Source organism: Rhinoderma darwinii, chromosome 7 (genome assembly GCF_050947455.1).
Source record: "Rhinoderma darwinii isolate aRhiDar2 chromosome 7, aRhiDar2.hap1, whole genome shotgun sequence".
NCBI lineage: Eukaryota > Metazoa > Chordata > Amphibia > Anura > Rhinodermatidae > Rhinoderma > Rhinoderma darwinii.
The window spans coordinates 78,705,650-78,729,709 of NC_134693.1; the positions used below are offsets into that span (position 1 = coordinate 78,705,650).

At 42.7% G+C, this 24,060-nt stretch overlaps 1 protein-coding gene across 2 annotated transcripts in view; it reads right to left on the minus strand.

The window, feature by feature from the left end:
- PMM1 (phosphomannomutase 1) overlaps positions 1-24,060 on the minus strand; it is a 93,450-nt gene that overhangs the window by 39,349 nt on the left and 30,041 nt on the right. For both annotated transcript variants that reach the window (XM_075833592.1, XM_075833593.1), the window contains exons 3-4: positions 19,138-19,214; positions 5,370-5,461 (exon numbers count right to left, since the gene is read on the minus strand). In XM_075833592.1, the coding sequence (XP_075689707.1) occupies positions 5,370-5,461; positions 19,138-19,214 (169 nt within the window). The remainder of the gene's footprint in view (positions 1-5,369; positions 5,462-19,137; positions 19,215-24,060) is intronic.

A 24,060-nucleotide genomic window follows, 5' to 3' on the forward strand; every position in this document is an offset into this window, starting at 1 on the left:
ACATGTCAAAAGTTTTTAAAAAAGTTGTTACACATTAAAGAGAACCTTTCACCTGCCCATAGATGTGCATTTGAGTGCAGCATGTAATGGTCAGGGCTGCAATTTTCTTATTTAGATATCGGTGCCGTAATATTTGGCGCCCGATATTTAAATAACCCCATGAACTGTCAAGGGGCGGTAATTGGCAAGGGGGCGTGTAACATCGCTTTGACACTGTCCAATCAGCTACAGACAGTGTCAACAGCAAGAGCTGGAGAGAGGAGAGCATGTGCGCATGCTCTTCAGCTCTCAGCAGGCAAGTACAAGACTGTGTAATCTCTCGCGAGAGATCAGTCTTGTCGTCCTTGTCTGCCGAGAGCTAAACTGTGAGAGCGTGCGTGCGTGCACAGCTCTGATGCCATGGAATAGAAGAAGAATAGAAGAAGAAGAATTCACACTCTTCTTCTCCTCTTCTGTTCTGTAGTGGTGGCGGAGCTGCACGCTCGTGCGCACACGCTCTCCTCTCTCCAGCTCTTGCTGTGACACAGTCCGTAACTGATTGGACAGTGTCACAGTGATGTTACATGCCCCCTTGCCAATTACCTCCCCATTGACAGTTCAGGGGGTTATTTAAATATCGGGCGCCAAATATTACGGCAATATTAAAGGAGGATAGGAAAAAAAAATTGAAGTTCCCCAGAGTTTGTGCAGCCCTGCCCATTACATTCAGCACATGTATGGGCAGGTGAAAGGTACTCTTTAAGGCCCCATGCACACGACCGTATTTTTTCCCTCCAGTAAATACTGGTGTAAATACGGGTCCTTTGTCACCCGTATTACACCTGTATTTACGGACCCGTGCCCGTAAATATGGGTCCGTTGTCACCCTTATTTCACCCGTATTTACGGACACGTTTTCTATGCTATATTGCACTGTACTAATCGGCAGCCCCTTCTCTCTATCAGCACTGATCGGCAGCCTCTTCTCTCTATCCAGCTCTGATCGGCAGTCTCTTCTCTCCATCAGTGCTTGATAGAGAGAAGGGGCAACCCTTTTGGGCAGAGTTTCCGCAGCGGAATGCAGCGATAGAAAGAAAAAGAAGTTCATATGTACCCCGGCCGTTGTTTTGGTGACGCGTCCCTCTTTTGACATCCAGTCCGACCTCCATGGAGGACGTGGCAGTCCATGTGACCGCTGCAGGCTGTGAATGGCTGCAACGGTCACATGGGATGAAACGTTATCCCAGGAGGCCGGACTGGAGGAAGAAGCAGGAAATTCTGGGTAAGTATGAACTTTTTTTTTGTTGCAGGTTTTTACTCACTGTCCAAGCTGCTGAAAGAGTTACTGCCGATCAGTGCAGCCCTTTCTCTCTATCCTGCACTGATCGTTTAACTCTTTCAGCACCCTGGACAGTGACTATCCCCTGACGTCACCTAGCAACGCTCCCGTAGTTACGGGTACATAGACGTAGCCACCCGTAGACTTCTATGGGCCTGCCCGTGCCATAATTACGGCCTGAAATAGGACATGATTTATATTTTTCAAAGGCCCGGGCACCTTCCCATAAGCAAACGGTAATTACCAGTGGCCAATAGAAGTCTATGGGCCCATAATTACAGCCATTTTTACAGTCGTGTGCATGGGGCCTAAAGGAAAGGTGTTATAATTTTTTTATTTTTTTTTATTTTATATGTGCCTATGGGCCTATTTTTTCTAATTATTTTATTATTTTCCCTAAAGTAACTATTTATTAATACGTTTGTACTTTTGTGGGGGCAGCCATCTTTATTTTTATTTTTCATACTGCTACTTTTTTTTTTGCAGGTTCCGCTGGACCATTTGGACTACGTCGTAGATTCGTTGGACTATTTCGCTGATTTAAGTTTTTTTTCTTTTTTTTTTAATAAAATGGTTACAGCGGATTGTGTGGAAGAGTTATTTCAATAAAATAAATGTCTCTGTTTTTAAATACTTCATTACTGCCTTAGTAATGGCAGCTGTCTGATTGAGAGAATCCATTACGAAGAAGGGGCTTAGTGTTAGCCAGTAAAAAGGCTAGCACTAACCCCCTATTATTACCCCAGTACCCACCGCCACCAGGAGTACCAGGAAGAGCCGGGTACGATCCAGTACCCGACCATCTGAAGTGAAGGGTACTGGGGTGGCCACATGCTGGTACTATCAGGCTAGGAAGGGCCAAAAAACGTGGCCCTTCCCACCCTGGTAATGCTAGGCTGCTGCTTTATTGCATCTGGCTGGTTATGAAAAATGGCGGGGATCTCACGTAATTTTTTTTCAATTATTTATTTTTTAAAAATTACGTGGGGTTTCCCCTATTTTTCATAACTAGTCAGATACAATAAAGCAGCAGGAGCCTAGCATTACCAGGGTGGGAAGGGCCACGTTTTTTGGCCCTTCCCAGCCGGATAATACCAGCCTGCGGTCGCCCCGCTGTCTAATCATCGTTTCAGATGGTCAGGTACTGGATCATATTCGGCTCTTCCCGGTATCCCTGGTGGCAGTGGAACCGGAGCAATAATAGGTGTTAGTGATAGCCTTGTTACTGGCTAATGCTATGCCCAAGCCTTAGTAATTAAACGTTGTCAATCAGACAGCAGCCATTACTAAGGCCATAATAAAGTATTAAAAAAAACAGACATAAAAAAAAAAAATGATTGAGATCAAAACTCCCCTCTTTCCCCATTTAATTAAAAAAAAAAAAAGAAGTAGATAATCGAAGTGGTCCAATGAATCTACGACGTAGTCCAAACGGTCCAGTGGAACCTACCAAAAAAAAGTTAGCATTATAAAAATTTTAAAAAATTACATTTGCCACAATAGAATCTAGAGGTCAAGGAAAAATAATTCCCCTTCATGTAACTCTGCTACCTATCAACTGAAAAGTCATCCGCCAGAGGGAAAAATGTGAGTACAAGAAAGTCTAATTCCCAGGTGAGGCTTTCTTGTACTCCGCCATCAAGAAACGTTTTTCCTCCTGGCGGATGATTTTTCCATTGACAGGTAGCAGAGTTCTTCCGTAGTGGTGTTAGGGGGGAAAACTCGCCAATTGCCCAGTGCCCCCAGAATGGGCCGCTACTCTTGGGCCAGGGCTGTGCGCTTACCCCCCAGACTAAAATTTGCCAGCCAGCCCGTGCCGATTGGCTCCCTGCTCTGCCATTTGCTCTTGTAGGCCACAGCCTGGTTTAGGCCTGAGGCCTACAAGAGATCGGGAGCACGCTGATGACGTCAACTGCCCGGCACGATGACGTCACTGCATCATGCCGTCCACACCGGGCCACTGAACTCAGTTAAAAATCATAAGTCAATTAGGTAATAAAAAGGGGGCATAGAAGATGTGCTAAATCATTTTCAGTGATAATGCTGCGTTGCTGATCTATGATACTAAAGTAATACAGTAAGTAGAATTCTTTAAATCTTTTCTATACATTAAACAGCACTTTAACAAATAAACAACAAATGTTTTCCTATTTAAATTTTTTTTATATATTGTGTGTTTGTTGTGTAATGACAAAAACTAGGCTAGGTTCACCACTGCTCGTTACTACGATCATTCATCTCCATAGATTTCTGTTATGTCGGCACGTCTCCCTGTTTACACATGTGTTGCCGACAATGATATTATTTTCGGCTGCATAAACTAAACGATCAGCCAATGAACGAGCGTTTGCTCTTTCATCGGCTGATCGATGCCCCCTTTACACAGGGCAATGATGGAGAACGAGTGCTCTGTGAACGCTCGTTTCCCGATAATTAGCCCGTATAAAAGGGTGTTTAGGCCTCATTCAGACAACAGTATTTTGGTCTGTATTTTGCTTCAGCATTTGGAAGCCAAAACCAGGAGCGGATCAAATACACAGCAGAGGTGCAAATTGTAATGCAACATACTGACCTAAATACTGCCATATGCGACAGACTTTTTGTAGTAAGATTTCCCAATTTTAACAAATCGAGTGACAGCTGCAGTACACAGGCAAGCAGGACTGCTTCTGTAGCTCGATAGTTGATATTGGAAAATCTCACTACAAAAAGTCTAGGTCTAGTCTAACCTAAGGGTATATTCGAATGGTGCGGTCAAATCGTGGCAAAACGCAGCATTTTGCCGCAACTTAAGGGTAATCACTACAATAAACTACGATTTAAGCGCACGGTCTGAACATATCCATATACTACATCTAGACTTTTTATTGCTCACTCCAAAAAATTTATCTGAAATCGATGTCCACAGAAATGCATTGAGTAGCTTGAAAATCTCTTCAAAATCTTTTCAAAAGTAGTAGCTACTTTTTTACTGCATAGGATAATCAAAAAATCATTTGGAAATCTCTTTAAAAAAAAATTATTTGCTCATTAAGGTACGGATTACTGTATAGTGAAAGTCTGTGTGTACGGCTAAGAAGGCCGTACGGCTTCTTAGTATGAAGCTGCATTGCTTCCATGTGCTGCCATACAGGCTCCGTCGGGTGCCAAATGCATGACTATATTCTTACCTAAAAGCAACACTTACACGGGAAAATACCTTTGACTGATGGAGCATGCCAACGTTTTTTTCGAATCACATAGACAAAAACTCTGTATGCCTCCTCTGAAATCATGCCTCATGCAACTCTATGGCAGTCGTATTATGGCTCCGTACAAATACCTGATTAGGATGTATTTACATATTAGAGAAATAGTATAAAAACACTTGACTGCTGAGCCCTCTAATTGGCTGCAGCGGTCACATGATATGTGCACGTAAACAATCACTACGCCATCTATGCGTCAGCACTGGATCGCCACGGGAAAGGGTAAGCAAGTACTGTTCTTTTGTTTAATTAACTCATTTTCAGTCATTAGAAAAAAAAATTCAGAGCCCGGATAATCCCTTTAAGAAAGTTAACATTTTCGCTAAAACTGTGAAAAATGTCACAATGTGCAAAAGATGCTGAAAAAGTTGCATGGAAACAGTATTTTGCCTGTTGTATATGCACCCCAATACTGCACTTCAATAGATTAATGGGAAGATAAACATGTTTCTATACTGTGACGACCTGTCCAAACCCGATAAGAAATTGTGAGTGGTGCATGTTTGATACACCATATTCTCTGATCCAATTGCACCATTTTTCTGGTGTATAGAGATTGATACATGAGTCTTCCACTAAAGTTTTTTTAAATATATCACTGACCCCAAAAAAGCTACAAAAACGCCACAAACCAAAACGCTGTGTGAGTAGACTTTCACATATTTTACCATGGACTTTAGAGTAACATTTTGCCGCAGTGATATGAAAAACGGTATTAACGCTTAAAAAAAATGCCACAGAAAATGCGAGTAAACGGTGTGTGTGTGTGTGTGGAATCCAGCCTAATGGCTTTTGTCAATTACCGTTTCTTGGGCAGCTTGAGCAAAGCAATGTAGTGGAGACAAAAATTTATGAGATCTTGAAGCAGTTCCTCTCCAAGGTGATTTTGGATTGCCTAGAAAAAATGTATAGGTCAGTGTATTATGATCAAACATGACATATTGCAAAAATACAAGGTTTATTACTACGTTTATTGCTTTGCACTGAAACAAAAATAAATAAATAAATAAATAAAAATAAAAAAACAATACTGTATTCGTATTTATAACTCTAAATTTGCAATATTAGCTTCTGTTCACATCACAATACTAGGCTTCATTCAGATCCGGTGAAAAATGACAGACAAAATAGGTCAGCATTTTCTACGGTAAAAGAAAGGACAGCATGGCAGAAATGCGACGCACATTAAAGTCAATGGGTTCCGTCAGGCACCGTTGGTATCAGTCATGCGATGGATATGGCACTTTTTTTTCGTTGTTCTGCTCCTATGACGGAGGAGAACAACACAAAACAAGAACGCAGATGTGAAGCATCCTAAGGCCTCATGCACACGACCGTATTTTTTCCCACCCGTAAATACTGGCGTAAATACGGGTCCGGTGTCACACGTATTCGACCCGTTTTGCACCAGTATTTAAGGACCCGTGCCCGTAAATATGGGTCCGGTGTCACCCGTATTCCACCCGTATTTACGGGCACGTTTTTGGCGGCAAAATAGCACTGCACTAATCGGCAGCCCCTTCTCTCTATCAGTGCAGGATAGAGAGAAGGGACAGCCCTTTCTGTAATAAAAGTTAAGGAAATTCATACTTACCCGGCCGTTGTCTTGGTGACGCGTCCCTCTCTTCACATCCAGCCAGACATCCCTGGATGACGCGGCAGTCCATGTGACCGCTGCAGCCTGTGATTGACCTGTGATTGGCTGCAGCCGTCACATGGGCTGAAACGTCATCCAGGGACGGCCAGGACGTCAGTCCGGATGTCGAGAGGGACGCGTCACCAAGGCAACGGCCAGGAGACCGGACTGGAGGAAGTTCTCGGTAAGTATGAACGTCTTTTTTTTTTATTTTTTACAGATTGCTCTTTATTCTGATCGGTAGTCACTGTCCAGGGTGCTGAAAGAGTTACTGCCGATCAGTTAACTCTTTCAGCTCCCTGGACAGTGACTATTTACTGACGTCGCTTAGCAACGCTGCCGTAATGACGGGTGCACACATGTAGCCACCCGGCATTACGGGAGCTCCATACACTTCTATGGACTGTCCGTGCCATTATTACGGCCTGAAATAGGACATGTTCTATCTTTTTTAACGGCACGGGCACCTTCCCGTAAGAAAACGCGAAGGTACCCGTGGCCAATATTAGTCTATGAGCCCGTTATTACGGGTCGTAATTACGACCCGTAATAACGGGAGTTTTTACGGTCGTGTGCATGAGGCCTAAGCAGTGTATTTTATTTTATGTAAATAATGAAAAGTTCTGCAACATTTTAATATACTTTGTATTTCAATTCCTCATTTTCAAGATATTTGTTAATATTCAGATTTGTTGCACAAATGTTGGTGAAAATCTGTTACATATACCTGTATGTGAACAAGGTTGTTTCTGTAGCATGTGAATGGTTTTCTGCAAGCCTCATTTAGATGAGTGTAAGGGTATGTTCACATGCTGAGTCAAAAACGTCTGAAAATATGGAGCTATTTTCAAGGGAAAACAGCCTCTGATTTTCAGACGTTTTTCACTGCGTTTTTCAAAACGGCCGCGTAAAAAGACGGCCCATCGAAACAGAAGGCCGTTTTTCCCATTGATTACAATGGGCAGATGTTTGGAGGTGTTCTGCTTCCGATTTTTCGGGCGTTTACGGCCCGAAAAACGGCCAAAAATAGGCCGTGTGAACATACCCTAAGGCTGGGTTCACACTACCTATTTTCAGACGTAAACGAGGCGTATTATGCCTCGTTTTACGTCTGAAAATACGGTTCCAATAAGTCGGCAAACATCTGCCCATTCATTTGAATGGGTTTGCCGACGTACTGTGCCGACGACCTGTCATTTACGCGTCGTCGTTTGACAGCTGTCAAACGACAACGCGTAAAATGACTGCCTCGTCAAAGAAGTGAAGGCCACTTCTTTGAAACGTAATTTGAGCCGTTCTTCATTCAAGTCAATGAAGAACAGCTCAAATGTTCGGCCGTCAAAGACGCCTCGCATAATGCGAGGAGGAGCTTTTATGTCTGAAACGACGCAGCTGTTTTCTCCTGAAAACAGTCTGTAATTTCAGACGTAAAAGCCAGCTAGCGTGTGCACATTCCCTAACAGTGAGTAGATTACTGGACAAAATCACCCGATAAAACATTGTCCAATCCCTCCCATGAATGACAATAGCAAACATACTTGTTTTATTTCTTACTGGGCACTTGAAATGGCCCAGAAAGAAAGGTGCCCAATTTGGCCTAAACATGACTGTTTCCACGGCTAGTTTTGAGGCACCATAGTGTCTTTGCAGAAGCCCCGTGGTGTCCAATCATCTAAAATATCCCTAAAATGAAGCTGTTTGGGAAAGAAGACCCCACAGGATTTTTACCTATTGGTTTAGTTTGTGTCTTGGCCTTTCAGACTTTTTCAGCTTTTTGATGATATCTGACATAAAATATATAAAATGTTTATGACACTATGTATTATTATAGACCTGAAGATATTCATCTAGGGGGATAGTAAGAATAAAAAAAAAAGAAGAAAAATTGTTTTTTCCTCACATTTTTTATTTCATGCACATTTGTAGGAACCCAGACCCTTGCATAACCACATTCAGGCTTTTCTGTTAAAAAACTGCCTCACATAGAGGTTCGTCTGGTCCACAATTAATTCCAAAAGCTCATCCATTAAAAAATATGAAAAAAATTTGTGTGGGGCAAAATTCATGGTGTCAATGTTTATGCCCGGAGTTGCCATAAATTGGGGCACCTGAGGGATAAAGTTTGCTGCAGGATCCCAAAAAATTGGCGGTGCTATAGGATTTCTAGTTCCTGCATGTGCACCTGTGGCTTTCACAACACCGGCATCCTCCATATTGCTATGGTGAGTTGTTACGGAAGCGTCAGAAGCAGTACTTGTAGTGTCATCACTGCATATTTTGCCGTCTTAAGCAGTTCCTGTGTCACTGCCTGAATTAGCGCATAAAATAGCATACACTTTAACTGCGCTGTAAAGTTTGCACACCATTATAATACGTATGCTAAAGTTATAAATAACAGTTTTTTTAACAACATTTTTTCAATTCTTTTTTGTTTCATTGAGGTTTCTTTTATTTTTTTTTATGAAAGTACAAAGAGTTGCGGAAAAAACCCCTATTGGTGTAATAAAAACTACAACCTAACACTCACTAATAGAAGCCTAAAAAGTGTGTGGGGGGGGGGGTGGATTTTATTACAATGTAATGTTTTATGTGCTTTATTTCACTGCAAGGCCGGGTTTACATGAGCATGTTCGGTACGTAAAATACTGGTAGAAGGGGCCATTAGTAAATCAGCAGCTGGGTGGGCAGAGAACAGGAGAGAGTAGCTAGGGGAGGGGGAGTAGAGTACAGGAGAAAGTAGCTGGGATTGGAGGGATGGTACTGGGCTGCCTGCAACTGCACAGTGCACTCGCTGCACTACACAATCAGTGACGGTAGTAGGCAGTGTAGTGAATAGCATGTACCGCTCAGGGGGAAAAAAGCCTGCGACAGTGAGAAAGAAGAGAGCGGCCACTGAGGACAACGGCCCATCTGGCATTTGCCAGATGGGCAGTCCGGCCCTGCCTTTAGGCGTTTTACAGGAATTAAAGAAAAGTAGAGGTGAAATGTACAAATTTCATTTTTTTTGCCAAAATTCATCTGTGATACATTTTTTTCTGTAACACAGAAGGTTTTACCAGAGAAATGCAACTCAATATTTACTGCCCAGATTCTGCAGTTTATAGAAATATCCCACATGTGGTTCCAGTGTGCTAATGGACTGAAGCACAGGCCTCAGAAGCAAAAGGAGCACCTAGTGGATATTCGGGCCTCCTTTCTATTAGAAAATATTTTAGGCACCATGTCAGGTTTGAAAAGGTCTTGTGGTGCCAAAACAAAGGAAAAACCCTCAAAAATACACAATTTAGGAAACTACACCCAAAAGGAATTAATCTAGGGGTATAGTGAGCATTTTGATCCCACAGTTTGTTTGCTAAATTTCTTTGAATTAAGCCATAAAAATTCAAATCTAAATTTTTTCCAATAAAACATACAATGTTTTCATTTTAATAAGGAATAAAGGGGGAAAAACACCCCAACATTTGTAAAGCAATTTCTCCAGATTACAGAAATACCCCTTATGTGGTCATAAACTTCCTTAGGGAAGTAGCGCCATTTGGCTTTTGTATGTTCATATGTTTTTGGTGCCATGTTGCAATTGCAAAGCGCCTGAGGGACAAAAACAGTAGAAACCTCCCAAAAGTGACCCCATTTTGGAAACTACACCACTTATGGAATTTATCTATGGGTATAGGGAGTATTTTGACCACACAGATTTTTCACAGTGAGGAGAATGAAAATGCGGCACTCACTCGTTTTGGCTCTTAAACATTATTTTGTTGTGACATCCAGTAAGAATAAAAAGCGTTAAAGGGAGGACAGAGCAGATTGCAGGTTACAGCCTGTTTCGGGCTTGGAATAGCGCTTCTTCGGACCTGCCCATAGATTTTTTGCAGAATTGGAATTAGGCCGTAAAAATTAAAATTACATTTTTTTTGTCTTAAAATGTAGATTTAGCTTAGATTTTTTTTCATTTTCACAAGGGCTAAAGGAGAAAAGCACCCCAAAATGTTTAAATCAATTTCTCCTGAGCACGGCAATACCCCATATGTGGACATAAATAACTGTTCGTATCCACGGTAGGGCTTAGAAGGGAAGGAGCATTTTCTGGCTTTTGGAGCTCAAATTTTGCTGGAATGGTTTGCGGTGCCACGTTACATTTTCAAACGCCCTGCAGGACCAAACCAATGGAAACCCCCAAAAGTGACCCCATTTGGAAAACTACACCCCAGAATTAATTTATTGAGGGGTACAGTTTTTTTGCAGAGTTTAGTGTAACTATGCAGTGAAATTGAAAATTTCTTTTTTTTCTGATAAAACATGGAAATGTTACATTTCTACAAGGAATAAAGGAGAAAATGCACCGCAACATTTGAAGAGAAATTTCTCCTACTATGGCAATACCCCATATGTGGTAATAAACTGCTGTTTGGGCACACGGCAGGGCTCAGAAAGGCAGGACTGCTATTTGGCTTTTGAAGCTCAAGTTTTGCTGGAATAGTTTTTGGGTGTCATGTCGCATTTGCAAAGCCACTGAGTGACCAAAAGCGTGGAAACCCCCAAAAGTTACCCCATTTTGGAAACTAAAGCCCTCAAAGAATTAATCGAGGGGTATAGTGAGCATTTAGACCTCACAGATTTTTTGCTGAATTTAGTGGAATTAGGCCATGAAAATGAATATCAACATTTTTTACACATATGTAAGCTGTGCGGAGAACATCAGGGCATAATAAGGGGGTGTGTTGCCGTTGTCGCACTGATAGATGGTGCCCGATCTTATCCGCTTTTGGAACACACTGCACATTTTGCATCGTTATAGTTTGAGAGCCAGAACTTTATTATTTCTCCACCGGAGCGGTGTGAGGGATTATTTGTTGTGGTACAATCTGTAGTTTTCATTGGTACCATTGGTACATGCGATTTTTTTTATCATCTTTTATTCTATTTTTTGGCAAGCAAGGTGACCAAAAACAAGCAATCTTTTTTTTTACAGTGTTCACCGTGCGCTATAAATGACATTTTACTATATTCTGTGGGTCGATACGATGAAAGCGATACCATAAACATATAATTTTTTTAATGTTTTGCAGCGTTTGTTCAATAAAAATCACTTTTTGTTTAAATATTTTATTTTTTGTGTCACGATATTATGAGAGCCATAACTTTTTTATTTTTCATCAAAAAAGCTGTGTGAGGGCTTGTTTTTTGCGGGCAGGGTTATAGTTTTTATTGGTACTATTTTGGGGTACATGTGACTTTTTGATCACTTTTTATTCTATGTATTGTGAGGGGTGGGGACCAAACAATAGCGATTCTGGCATAGTTATTTTAAGGTTTTTTTGCAGAGTTCACCGTGCGGGAAAAATTAACATTATAGTTTTATACATTGGGTCGGTACGGACGTGGCGATACCAAATAGGTGTACTTTTTTTAACGGTTTCATTTTTTTCCTATAATAAAATACTTATTATAGGAAAAAAGGCAGTGTTTGTTTTTATTCACTTGAAAGTTTTATTTTTACACTTTTATTCAACATTTTTATTAACTTTTTGTTTTGTCCCACTAGGGGACTTGAAGGCCTGCACCTCTGATCTTTACTCTCATACATTGCCCTACCCACGTAGTGCAATGCTTTAGAGCTGTCAGTTAGGGCAGGGCCTAATATCCTTCCATACGTTGCAGATCAGGAGGCCATTGTTAGGCCTCCGGTTGCCATATCAACGATCGGTAAAATGCCGCGATCACATCACAGCGATGCCGATCGGCTTCAAACCACTAAGATGCCGTGATCGCTTTTGATCGCGGCATCTAAGGGCTTAATGGCAGAGATCGGATCTAGCTCCGTTCCCGGCCGTTACAGCACGGTGTTAGCTGTAACATACAGCTGACACCGGCGGCTGATGTCGCAGGCTCAGCTTCTGAGCCTGCACAATCTTGTTTCTGGGCACGGAAAACTTTTAGGCCTCGCCTCCGAGAGGGACCTAACAGGCTTCCGTACTTGGCAGACAGGAAGCCATTGTTAGGCCTCCGGTCTGCCAGAACAGCCATCAGAACCCCACGATTATCATTGCGGGGTTCCTATCTGCTAGCATCCCTGCGGTAGGTGCTCTTTTTGCCCCCTGATGCCCAAGGTTAAGAGTTTTACTAACCCCTTGGATGGGAGGTCTTCTCACATAAAACAATTTCTCAACTGTCAAAGTAGTGGGGTTGTGTATCTAGCCAGATGCCCTTGCCCCAAGTTATATGTGGGTAAGACTTTGCAGGAATTGAGGAGGAGAGTGTCTAGACACCTTAGTACCATCAATCTCAAGGAGGACACCACTCTTTCTAGACATATGCATAGGTTTCATCCCGACAATCCCAAACTGCTCCAATTTTGGGGCATTACACAGGTAAAATTGGGACCTAGGGCTGGTACCTTGGACCGCAGACTCCTACAGGAGGAAGCACGATGGATCCACCGTCTTGGCTCTATGACCCCTCAGGGGCTTAATGAGGGATTCACATATAGTGCGTTTCTGTGATTTTGTCTTTTGCTCTTTTCTCTGTATTCTGTATGGACATTCATACTTTTCAATTTAATTTATAATACGTTGGTTTCTGGCATGTCTAATCGCCTTTATTTATACTTACCATGGCCTCTTCTAACAGAGCGGCTCTGTTCTGACACATTAATTATTTATCTATTAATTCAATACTTGACAATATATACATTTCTTAGTATGGCGGCTTTTATTATTTGCTGTATGTTGATACTTTTTCTTCTCATCGCTGTATTTGTTAAAGTCGGGGTTTCTGTGTGTGGCTTTATTTATAGCCATATATACATGCATCTATTGCTATACCATAGCGGGGGCTATTTATTGGTCTTTTTATTAATTTTAAGGGGACACTGACGGCGCTTGTGCATATCTGGCATTTTCCTGTCGCATTGGGCACATTTCTCTTAAATCTCCCTTGGCCCTATAACGCAGGCGCTCTGTTCTGAGCTGTTCCTGCAGTATTGGCTGCGCCTTTACTGTTAAACGATGGCGGGGTATGCGTATAGTTCCCTGCACCAAGTCTAAGTGGACACCAACGGCGCTTGCGCCGACCCGTTGTGTCCTCTTTTTCATTTGATATTGCCCAAGTTTTCCTCTTGCTCTATTGCGCAGGCGCGGGCGCGTTGCTTTGAATTATTCCTGCTGTCAAGCCTATTGGTTCCTGCGCTAAGCTCGGAGGGACTGCCACGGCGCCTGCGCCGATCTGTCACTCGGTACAACTCCAAGTCCCTTTCTTGCTCTACTGCGCAAGCGCCCCGTTTCCTGCGCTGAGTCCGGAGGGACTGCCACGGCGCCTGCGCCGATCTGTCACTCGGTACAACTCCAAGTCCCTTTCTTGATCTACTGCGCAGGCGCCCCGTTTCCAGACTGTTTCTGCAGTTCGGGCTGTGCGCTTGCGCGGCCCGACATCCGCTATAGGTTCCTTGATACACAGTCTATTATTGGCTGTGTCTCTTTCCCTGATGCATGTTATGTTTTGTTCCGCTCCATTGGCGGCTTGGCCTCACACCCACCTCCCACCTACGTCACTTCACACTCCCTTAAGAGGAGTAGTTTCTCGCCGCGCCGCCATTAGCCCCGTGTACCCCTGAGGACGCTACTAGTTAGCGAAACATGTCGGGGGGGCTCTAATTGTTGTTTTTAATTCCTGCCTTAGCCGAATTTACTTCCTCACTTATCTAAGCGTGGCTTGTTGCCTCCTGGCTGACCTGCTGGTGTCAGTTGGCATTTACTTTTGGCTGGTTGTATACCTTGCTGGGTTCTTCCAGCTGGTTGCTCTCACTTTCACTTCGGCTTCTGGCAGTGATAATTTTAAACTGTTATATGTGGTCTGTTTTTTGCTATACGTAGCCTAATAAAATTTGCAAGTTTAAATAAATTTATTTTCTATCAATAATTTGGGTGGTCAGGAAAAAGGGTTCTGTTTGCCTGCAGGCATTCCTTTTATTGACTATATGTAGTGTACCTGTTGACTACCCAGGGTCACAATCTGTTTTTCTGTCCTATCTGCTAGTAAACCCCATAGATGCAGCACTCGCTTTTGAGCGCTGCATTTAAGGGGTTAATCGGCCGGATCGGAGGCTAGCTCAGTAACGTTGTTTTGCCTTAAGACCTTGGCAACAACAACATAATAGTACGTTGTATGTCGCCAAGGGATTAGGACCTGAACATGCACTGAATAGTTTTCAGATTATATTACTGACTTGATGATCGCATTCATTCCTAGACTGGTCTGTGTAGGATCTGTTTACAAATATTACGGACTGGTTATACAGATCCAACAGACATGGACAGATTCTTTTATCATCACTGATTGTTTTTTTCCGCTAGAAAGAAAGTGCAGCGTGCTTTACTATACTGACTCTAAAGAGCCATTAAAGGAGCCATGACACAATTTTCAACGCTGACATTGTTGTTTCATTATTTTGTTTGCATTGGTAAGTTATAATTTTACTAGTACTTATAGTTGGGGTAACATATGCATATTTACTACACAACAGCCTGTAGCATCATGAGACCTTGCAGCTTATGGGAATGTTTAATAATGTTTTTTTTTCTACATAGTTTTATTTTTTTTATTTCAATTTACAAGTCGTTTCTTATTTATAATTTTTTTTTGCGGGGGGGTGGTCATTTCAATGTTCGCCTCAGGCAGCATCAAAGCTAGAATCGGCCGTGATGCTACCTGAGTACCTCCATGTAAGATTGGGCGGGAAAACAAAGTTAGGGCTTATTCACGTGAACATTGAATACGCCCGTTAAAGCAACGACCGTCACACAGACGCATGCATTTCAATGGGGTTGTTCACATGGCCGTTGTTTCAATTAGAACATGTCCTATTTTCTTCCTTTGTCACTGATACGTCGATAGACTCAAGTCTATGGGGATCCGTGAAAACAGGACACGTACAGGTGCAACTTGGACGTGAAAAACTGTGGTGCAGTTTTTCACAAGGAATTTCCGCTGATGAAACTGCTGCATTATCCGACCTTCTAACAGGCCGGCCTCCTGGGGTGATGTTTCAAAAACGGCTGTAGAAAACACCCGCGAAAAACGTGAGTTGCTAAAAACAACGGCTGAAAATCAGGAGTTGTTTTGCCTTACGTTTTTAGTAAGCGTGAGAACATACCCTGAAGGTCAGTAGTCCTTTTTCAAAATGCAGCATGTTCTAGGTGTGGCATTTTTCCATAAGCTTCTCTAGGATTTTTTCATGCAGTTTAAGGCCCCATGCACATGAACGGGAGAATTTCGGCCCCATTCATTCCTATGGGGCCATGCACACGACCGTGGTTTTCACGGTCCGTACATGGCCCGGACCGCAGAAAGAACGGGCAAGCCTTATTACGCCCGTGTTCTGCGGTCCTGGTTCATTGAAAATAATGGCCGCGTCCATGTCCACAGCCCTGGATTTGGGGGTGGCTCGCGGCTGTCACTCCGTGGCAGGCCAACCCGGAAATCACGGCTGTGCACATGGCTACAGTCGTGTGCATGAGGCCTAAAACGTTTGAAAAAAATCTGTGTGTGAGAAAGCCAAACACATGCTTTTTTTTCTATTCTAGCAGTTTAAAACACTTGTAAATAACTCCATACATTTATAATGTTTTTAATGGTGTTTTTTCAAAAAGTTTTTGGTTCCATTTTTTATTTTGGATAGGCATTTATTGTGGCGTTTTTTTTAGTCATGCAGAGAAGCCTTTGGGAAAAATTCCAGAAAGGAAAAAAAGCCCACTGACCACAAAAATGCCACAAACTAAAATTATTTGTATGGAGACCTTACAATATTTCACTTTAACCCCTTGGTGACATGTGACGTAACTATGTGACAACTGTCAAGGGGTTGAAGGGAGCGGGCTCCGCTGCTAAGCCTGCTCCTTACTCAGCGGTTGTTGGCTGTAACATACAGCCGACACCTCACTGCAAGGCAGTCTAACCACCACAATCAGTGGCATAACTACCGCTATAGCAGCCGTAGCCGCTGCTACGGGGCACGCAGCATGAAAGGGCCCGTGCCAGAGGCTCCGCTAGCAGCTGCTATGGCTGCTACAGCGCGACGCCACTGAAGGGGTTGTTCCTACAAAAGACATGCATCCCCTATCCGCAGGATAGGGGATACATGTGTGATCGCTGGGACGCCCAGCGATAAGGAGAACGGGGGACCGAAAGTCCCCCGAAGTTCTCCATGACAAACCTCAGATTTCCGGGGTCTGTCTGCAGCTCCATAGAAATGACTTGTGCACTGGTCGCGCTTGTGCGCATGCGTGACCAGCGCTCCTTTCATTTTTATTGAACGCGCAGACGCCGGAAGTCCGAGGTTTGTCATGGAGAACTTCGGGGGGACTTTCGGTCCCCCGTTCTCCTTATCACTGCCAGCGATCACACATGTATCCCCTATCCTGTGGATAGGGGATGCATGTGTTTTGTAGGACAAACTATAGGCCGTTTCTTTTTTTGGGGGGGCTATATGGCGTTATCTACAGGGGGGGTCTGTATGGCGTTATCTACAGGGGGGTCTGTATGGCGTTATCTACAGGGGGGTCTGTATGGCGTTATCTACAGGGGTGTCTGTATGGCGTTATCTACAGGGGTGTCTGTATGGCGTTATCTACAGGGGTGTCTGTATGGCGTTATCTACAGGGGTGTCTGTATGGCGTTATCTACAGGGGTGTCTGTATGGCGTTATCTACAGGGGTGTCTGTATGGCGTTATCTACAGGGGGACTCTGTATGGCGTTATCTACAGGGGGCTGTATGGCATTATCTACAGGGGGGCTGTATGGCATTATCTACAGAGGGGTCTGTATGGCGTTATCTACAGGGGGGGCTGTATGGCATTATCTACAGGGGAGGGCTGTATGGCGTTATCTACAGGGGGGCTGTATGGCATTATCTACAGGGGGACTGTATGGCGTTATCTACAGGGGGACTGTATGGCGTTATCTACAGGGGGACTGTATGGCGTTATCTACAGGGGGAGGGCTGTATGGAGTTATCTACAGGGGGGCTGTATGGCATTATCTACAGGGGGGCTGTATGGCGTTATCTACAGGGGGCTGTATGGCGTTATCTACAGGGGGGATTTGGAGCTGTAAGACGTTATCTACAGGGGGGCTGTAAGGCGTTATCTACAGGGGGCTGTGTATGGCGCTATCTACAGGAGGCTGTGTATGGCGCTATCTACAGGAGGCTGTGTATGGCGCTATCTACAGGAGGCTGTGTATGGAGCTATCTATAGGGGGCGCTGTGTGGTGGAATCTATAGGGAGGCACTATCTACAAAGGGGGGGGTTGTGTGATACCCAGCGGAGGGGGGGCCCCAGTCAAAAGTTTGCTATGGGGCCCAGTCTTTCCTAGTTACGCCCCTGACCACAATCAATAGCGACCATGACAGAAAGCGACCAACGGCAATCAATAGCGACAACGGTTAGAAAGAGGGGGTGGCCCCTCTCCAACAGCGCCCCCCCCCGGTGACTTGACTTGGAGGTGCGGATGGTTGTTAGCCCCAGATCTGCCATCTTTGTGCTCCTAATAATTTTACAAAAAATAGTTAAATAAAGCTTTTTTTAATGTCCAAAAAAACTAATAAAATTAGTATAACCACAGTCCGAACTGTTCTAATATAACGTTAGTTAACCCTCACTGGAAAACCATGTGTGATTCTGTCTGCTGGGCCCTGTATCTAAGCTTACATATGTGATTCTGTCTGCTGGGCCCTGAATCTAAGCTTACCATGTGTGATATTGTCCACTGGGCCCTGTATCTAAGCCTGTCATGTGTGAGAATATCCGCTGGTCCCTGTATCTAAGCCTATCATGTGTGACAATGTCCGCTGGGCCCTGTATCAAAGCCTATCATGTGTGATACTGCCAGCTGGGCCCTGTATCTAAGCCTATGATGTGTGTTACAGTCTGTTGAGCCGCTGCATCTACTCCTTTTCAGTGGCATAGCTATAGGGGGTGGTAGTCCTTTAGATATGCTGTCTCTGATATATATATATATATTCTATATATATATATTGTAGCAGTGCAGCTACTGGACAGGGCAGAAACTCAGGTTTTAAGCAACCAGAGAGCATATACAGCAGAGAGGGTTTTCTCTGCTGGTGCTTGGGCTGTCTGATGAGCCTAGTTATTCTCCACCTGAGACGGCTCTTTATATCAGGTGTGTACAGTCCACACAGGGCTCTCAGTCTGGGGAAGACAGGCATGCTAGCCTGTGAGAGTCACCACCGTGTGAGGTAAAACTGAAGGTTTTGAGATGCTGGGCACAAGGCTCAGTGTCACATAGTGAGGGACACTGAATGTGTTAGTTAGAGGCTGGACGGCCTAGGGTTTATTTTGTATGTTTATTGTTGTACCACTGACTGCTGTTGTAAAGACAATAAAGCTAGCTGAGGCTGGTTTAAACCTTTTTGGAGTGAACTTTCTATGTGTGCCAACCATCTCACCCGGGAGATGGCGATCCCATGAGCTAAGTGGTCCCCAAGTTGTCACAATATATATATATATATATATATATATATATATATATATATACACATACACACATTTGGAGGGGCAAAACATATGTATTGGGGCTATTGCCCAGATGTTTTCAGACCTTAGCAACGCTCCTGGCTGCTAGTGCAGCATCGATGGGTCATTTAGGAGACCCGTCGATGCAGCTGGTAGCTGTGGGCCGTTGGCCATGAAGAGATATTGGGAGGGGCCAAAGAAGAACTTTTACATCGGGTCCCATGAGCCTTTAGCTACGCCCATGATCATACCTACAACAATCTAGTAAACGGGAAGGAGAATTTAGAATGAAAATGTTTACATGCACACAGGTTATTTCAAATATAATGGAGAATAATACATATTTACTACTAGTTACCTAAACCACACCAGTACTTGGAAAATATATACTATTATAATCTTACCTGTCTTGAAAGGAGCTGGCCATCTTTGTATTGAACAGTCCCATTCTCAGCAAATACATAATCAAATTTTTTAATTACTACATAGGGAGACACAAGATACAAGTGATCAGTAATGAAGCAGGGATATATATATATATATATATATATATATATATATAAACATGCTAGATACACAATATTATGTGGCCAAAAGTATGTGGACACCTGACCATCACACCTACTGTATATGCGCTTGTTGGACATGCCATTCTAAAACCATGGGTGTTAATATGGAGTTGGGCTCCCTTTTGTCGCTATAACAGCCTCCACTCTTCTAGGAAGGATTTCCACAAGATTTGAAGTATCTGTGGGAATTTGTGCCCATTAAAGTGGCTCTGTCACCAGTTTATTAACTCCCTATCTTTAAACTAATCTAATTAGCGCTTTGCTGCTGATAACTAGCGTGATTTTTGTTTTAAAAAAACGTTTATTATTTGCAACGTTATGAGCATTTTTCTAAATATGCTAATTTGGCACTAATAGCCAAATAGGAGGTGACTCTTTCTTTTCACTCTGGGCGGTGTAATGTTTTCTGTATGACACTATCCAATCGTCATACAGCTTCTGCCCCTTCCCTGCCCAGCAACACAGCGTGATCTCATGGTATACAGCTTCCATTCCAGACGATGTATACAACTGGCGATATCTCCGGTAGATAGAGAACTGCGATCCTGGTGCCATATGAAAGATTACAATCTCCTCCTTCGTATGCCTCCAGAAGCGCTGTTCTAGGTGGTCCACAGCCCGAGATATGGCTGTTTGAAGTGATCACGCTTCCCCCCACCACCTCAGGAGAATCGCTGGTGTTGACAGCCACTTGTCTAATAAAGGCTCATTTAAATATTTAGAAAACAGCTCATAACTTTTGGGACACAATTTTCACTAGCATTATCAGTGTGACGGCACCTATTAGATTAGCTAGGAGATTAGGCATTACTAAACTAGTGACAGAGCCTCTTTAAGTCAAAAGTGAATTTGTTACATCAGGTACTAACATTGGATGAAAAGGTCTGAATCGCATTCAGCGTTCCAACTTATGTACGCCAGGCTTCGGTGCTGGATCTGGGAGAGGTGAGTAACGGTCTACACAGGTCTCTAGCCACTTCACTAGCAGCCCACATGGAGCCACTTGTTCTAGTACATTTCCTACAGTTCATTGACCGGAAATGATGTCAATAAAGTCCATAGCACAGTTATCTCCACGTGAAAGAGCAATGCCTGGAAGCGTAATGGCATAATCAAACTGGCTTCCAGACAATTTCATGTCAGCTGCTATTTTCATAAGTCCCAAATGGTTCATAAGCCCACATATTGGCTTCCAAGACAGCCCAGCCTGTCAGTTGGAGTCTCTAGGGTTAGGAAGCTTCTCGAGAGACATTTAAAGGTTTCCTTGTTCTCTGCATGGTCCATCCACTGACATTCCACTGTACATCCTGACACAATATATTGGGTAATGCAGGTCTGCTATCCGGGCAACACCCAAACAAAGAGCACAACAGGGTATCTAGGGATAGGTCAGAGGTCGGGTTGTCCCTTTTGGGGCCGATGTTCTAATTAGGTAGTGTGACTTGTTAGGGAATATCAAGGTGGGATATTAGTATCCACTTATCATAATAACTATTCCTTTGGTAAGAATATTTTCCTTTTTTTTTATCTGTTTGATTCAGTAAAAGTTAGGTTTTATGTATACTAATTTTTATACCTTAAAGAGGTTGTCTACTTTCAGAAAACTGATGATCTATCCACTGGATAGGTCATCAGTATATGATCGGTGCATGTCCTACATCTGGACCCCGCACCGATCCGCAACTCTGGCTGCTGTTCTTTGACCGGAGCATTCTGTTTCCAGCAGCATCATCCGGTGCTCGGAGGCAGCCGGAGTGGTGGATCAGTGTGGGGTCCGGGTGTCGGATACACACCGATCATATACTGATGGCCTATCCAGTGGATAGGCCATCAGTTGTCAGAAAGTGGAAAACATCATGGAAAGATCACAATATTGAGTTTCAGCTACAACATCACTATTCTTTCTATTTTATTAACGTGACTCATGTCAAAAAGAGCAAGAATGTGAATATCACCTCATCCTATTACCATTGTAAGAAATATAGCATCACACAACATTATTTAACAGGGGGAAGATTCTAAACTAAACACAATTTAAACCTTAAGTATACTAACAAATATTGTAGAGCCCCATTTGGCAATCAAAAAACATTAACCCCTTCCCGCTGCAGCCATTTTTGACCTTCCCGACAAAGCCTCATTTTTCAATTCTGAAATGTCTCAATTTATGTGGTAATAACTTTGGAATGCTTTTACCTATCCAAGTGATTATGAGATTGTTTTCTCATGACACATTGTACTTTAAGTTATTGTATATTCCCCGTAATGAAACAATGGGCTGGTTCCCATTATACCCTCCTACTTAGAAGCAAATATACACTACCGTTCAAAAGTTTGGGGTCACCAAGACAATTTTGTGTTTTCCATGAAAACTCGCACTTATATTTATCAAATGAGTTGCAAAATGACTAGAAAATATAGTCAAGACATTGACAAGGTTAGAAATAATGATTTTTATTTGAAATAATAATTTTCTCCTTCAAACTTTGCTTTCGTCAAAGAATGCTTCATTTGCAGCAATTACAGCATTGCAGACCTTTGGCATTCTAGCTGTTAATTTGCTGAGGTAATCGGGAGAAATTTCACCCCATGCTTCCAGAAGGCCCTCCCACAAGTTGGATTGGCTTGATGGGCACTTCTTGCGTACTATACGGTCAAGCTGCTCCCACAACAGCTCTATGGGGTCGAGATCTGGTGACTGCGCTGGCCACTCCATTACAGATAGAATACCAGCTGCCTGCTTCTTCCCTAAATAGTTCTTTCATAATTTGGAGGTGTGCTTTGGGTCATTGTCCTGTTGTAGGATGAAATTGGCTCTAATCAAGCACTGTCCACAGGGTATGGCATGGCGTTGCAAAATGGAGTGATAGCCTTCCTTATTCAAAATCCCTTTTACCTTGTACAAATCTCCCACTTTACCAGCACCAAAGCAACCCCAGACCATCACATTACCTCCACCATGCTTGACAGATGGCGTCAGGCACTCTTCCAGCATCTTTTCAGTTGTTCTGCGTCTCACAAATGTTCTTCTGTGTGATCCAAACACCTCAAACTTCGATTCGTCTGTCAATAACACTTTTTTCCAATCTCCCTCTGTCCAATGTCTGTGTGCTTTTGCCCATATTAATCTTTTCCTTTTATTAGCCAGTCTCAGATATGGCTTTTTCTTTGCCACTCTGCCCTGAAGACCAGCATCCCGGAGTCGTCTGTTTACTGTAGACGTTGACACTGGCGTTTTGCAGGTACTATTTAATGAAGCTGCCAGTTGAGGACCTGTGAGGCGTCTATTTCTCAAACTAGAGACTCTAATGTACTTGTCTTGTTGCTCAGTTGTGCAGCGGGGCCTCCCACTTCTCTTTCTACTCTGGTTAGAGCCTGTTTGTGCTGTCCTCTGAAGGGAGTAGTACACACCGTTGTAGGAAATCTTCAGTTTCTTGGAATAGCCTTCATTTCTAAGAACAAGAATAGACTGTCGAGTTTCACATGAAAGCTCTCTTTTTCTAGCCATTTTGAGAGTTTAATCGAACCCACAAATGTAATGCTCCAGATTCTCAACTAGCTCAAAGGCAGGTCAGTTTTATAGCTCCTCTAAACAGCAAACCTGTTTACAGCGGTGCTAACATAATTGGACAAGGGTTTTCAAGTGTTTTCTAATCATCCATTAGCCTTCTAACACAGTTAGCAAACACAATGTACCATTAGAACACTGGAGTGATGGTTGCTGGAAATGGGCCTCTATACACCTATGTAGATATTGCATTAAAAACCAGATGTTTGCGGCTAGAATAGTCATTTAGCACATTAACAATGTATAGAGTGTATTTCTGATTAATTTAATGTTATCTTCATTGAAAAAAACTGCTTTTCTTGCAAAAATAAGGAAATTTCTAAGTGACCCTAAACTTTTGAACGGTAGTGTATATTCTAAAAAGCACGACCCAGTTGTCTCTGGAACCTGTCCCTGGCCATTGCCACACTATCTGTCACGCCGTCATGCTCACTATCTCCCTGACGAGCCAGTAAACCTGGTGAAACGCGTAGGAGCAGGAGCTGTATTTAGAAATACAGACAGGCAGAATACCACTGTGTAACTCCTATGATCCTGAGCAATCCTGCTGTATACATTATGGAATGGAAATCAAGTATTTGGCAAGCTAAATGCTAAATTGTGTATAAGCTATAAGTTTCAATAGCACAATCGATACCACTATTGTTCTTCCACTTTTTAAAAAAATTTACAATTTAGTGGTAAAATTTGGTTAATACATTCAGTATTTAATTGTGAAAAACACTAAATTTATAAATTTAAATGTATCTGCTTGTAAGACAGATAGTTTACACCACACAAAATAGATACTAATTAACATGTCCCATATGTCTACTTAAGATTGGCATAATTTTTGAACATCCTTTTATTTTTCTAGAATGTTACAAGGCTTAGAACTTTTGCAGAAATTTCTCCCATTTTTAAGAAAATGGTAAAGGTCTATTTTTATAGTGAACATTTCAGTTGTGTAGTGGCTTTGAGGGGCCCATACAATACAACCACCGTAAGTCACCCTATTTTAAAAACTGCACACCTCAAAATATTCAAAACAGCATTTAGAAGGTTTCTTAACCCTTTAAGCGTTTCACAAGAATTAAAGCAAAGTAGAGGTGAAATTTACAAATTTCATTTTTTTTTTTTTGCAAAAATTCTATATTAATCCATTTTTTCTGTAATACAGAAAGTTTTACTAGAGAAACGCAACTCAATAT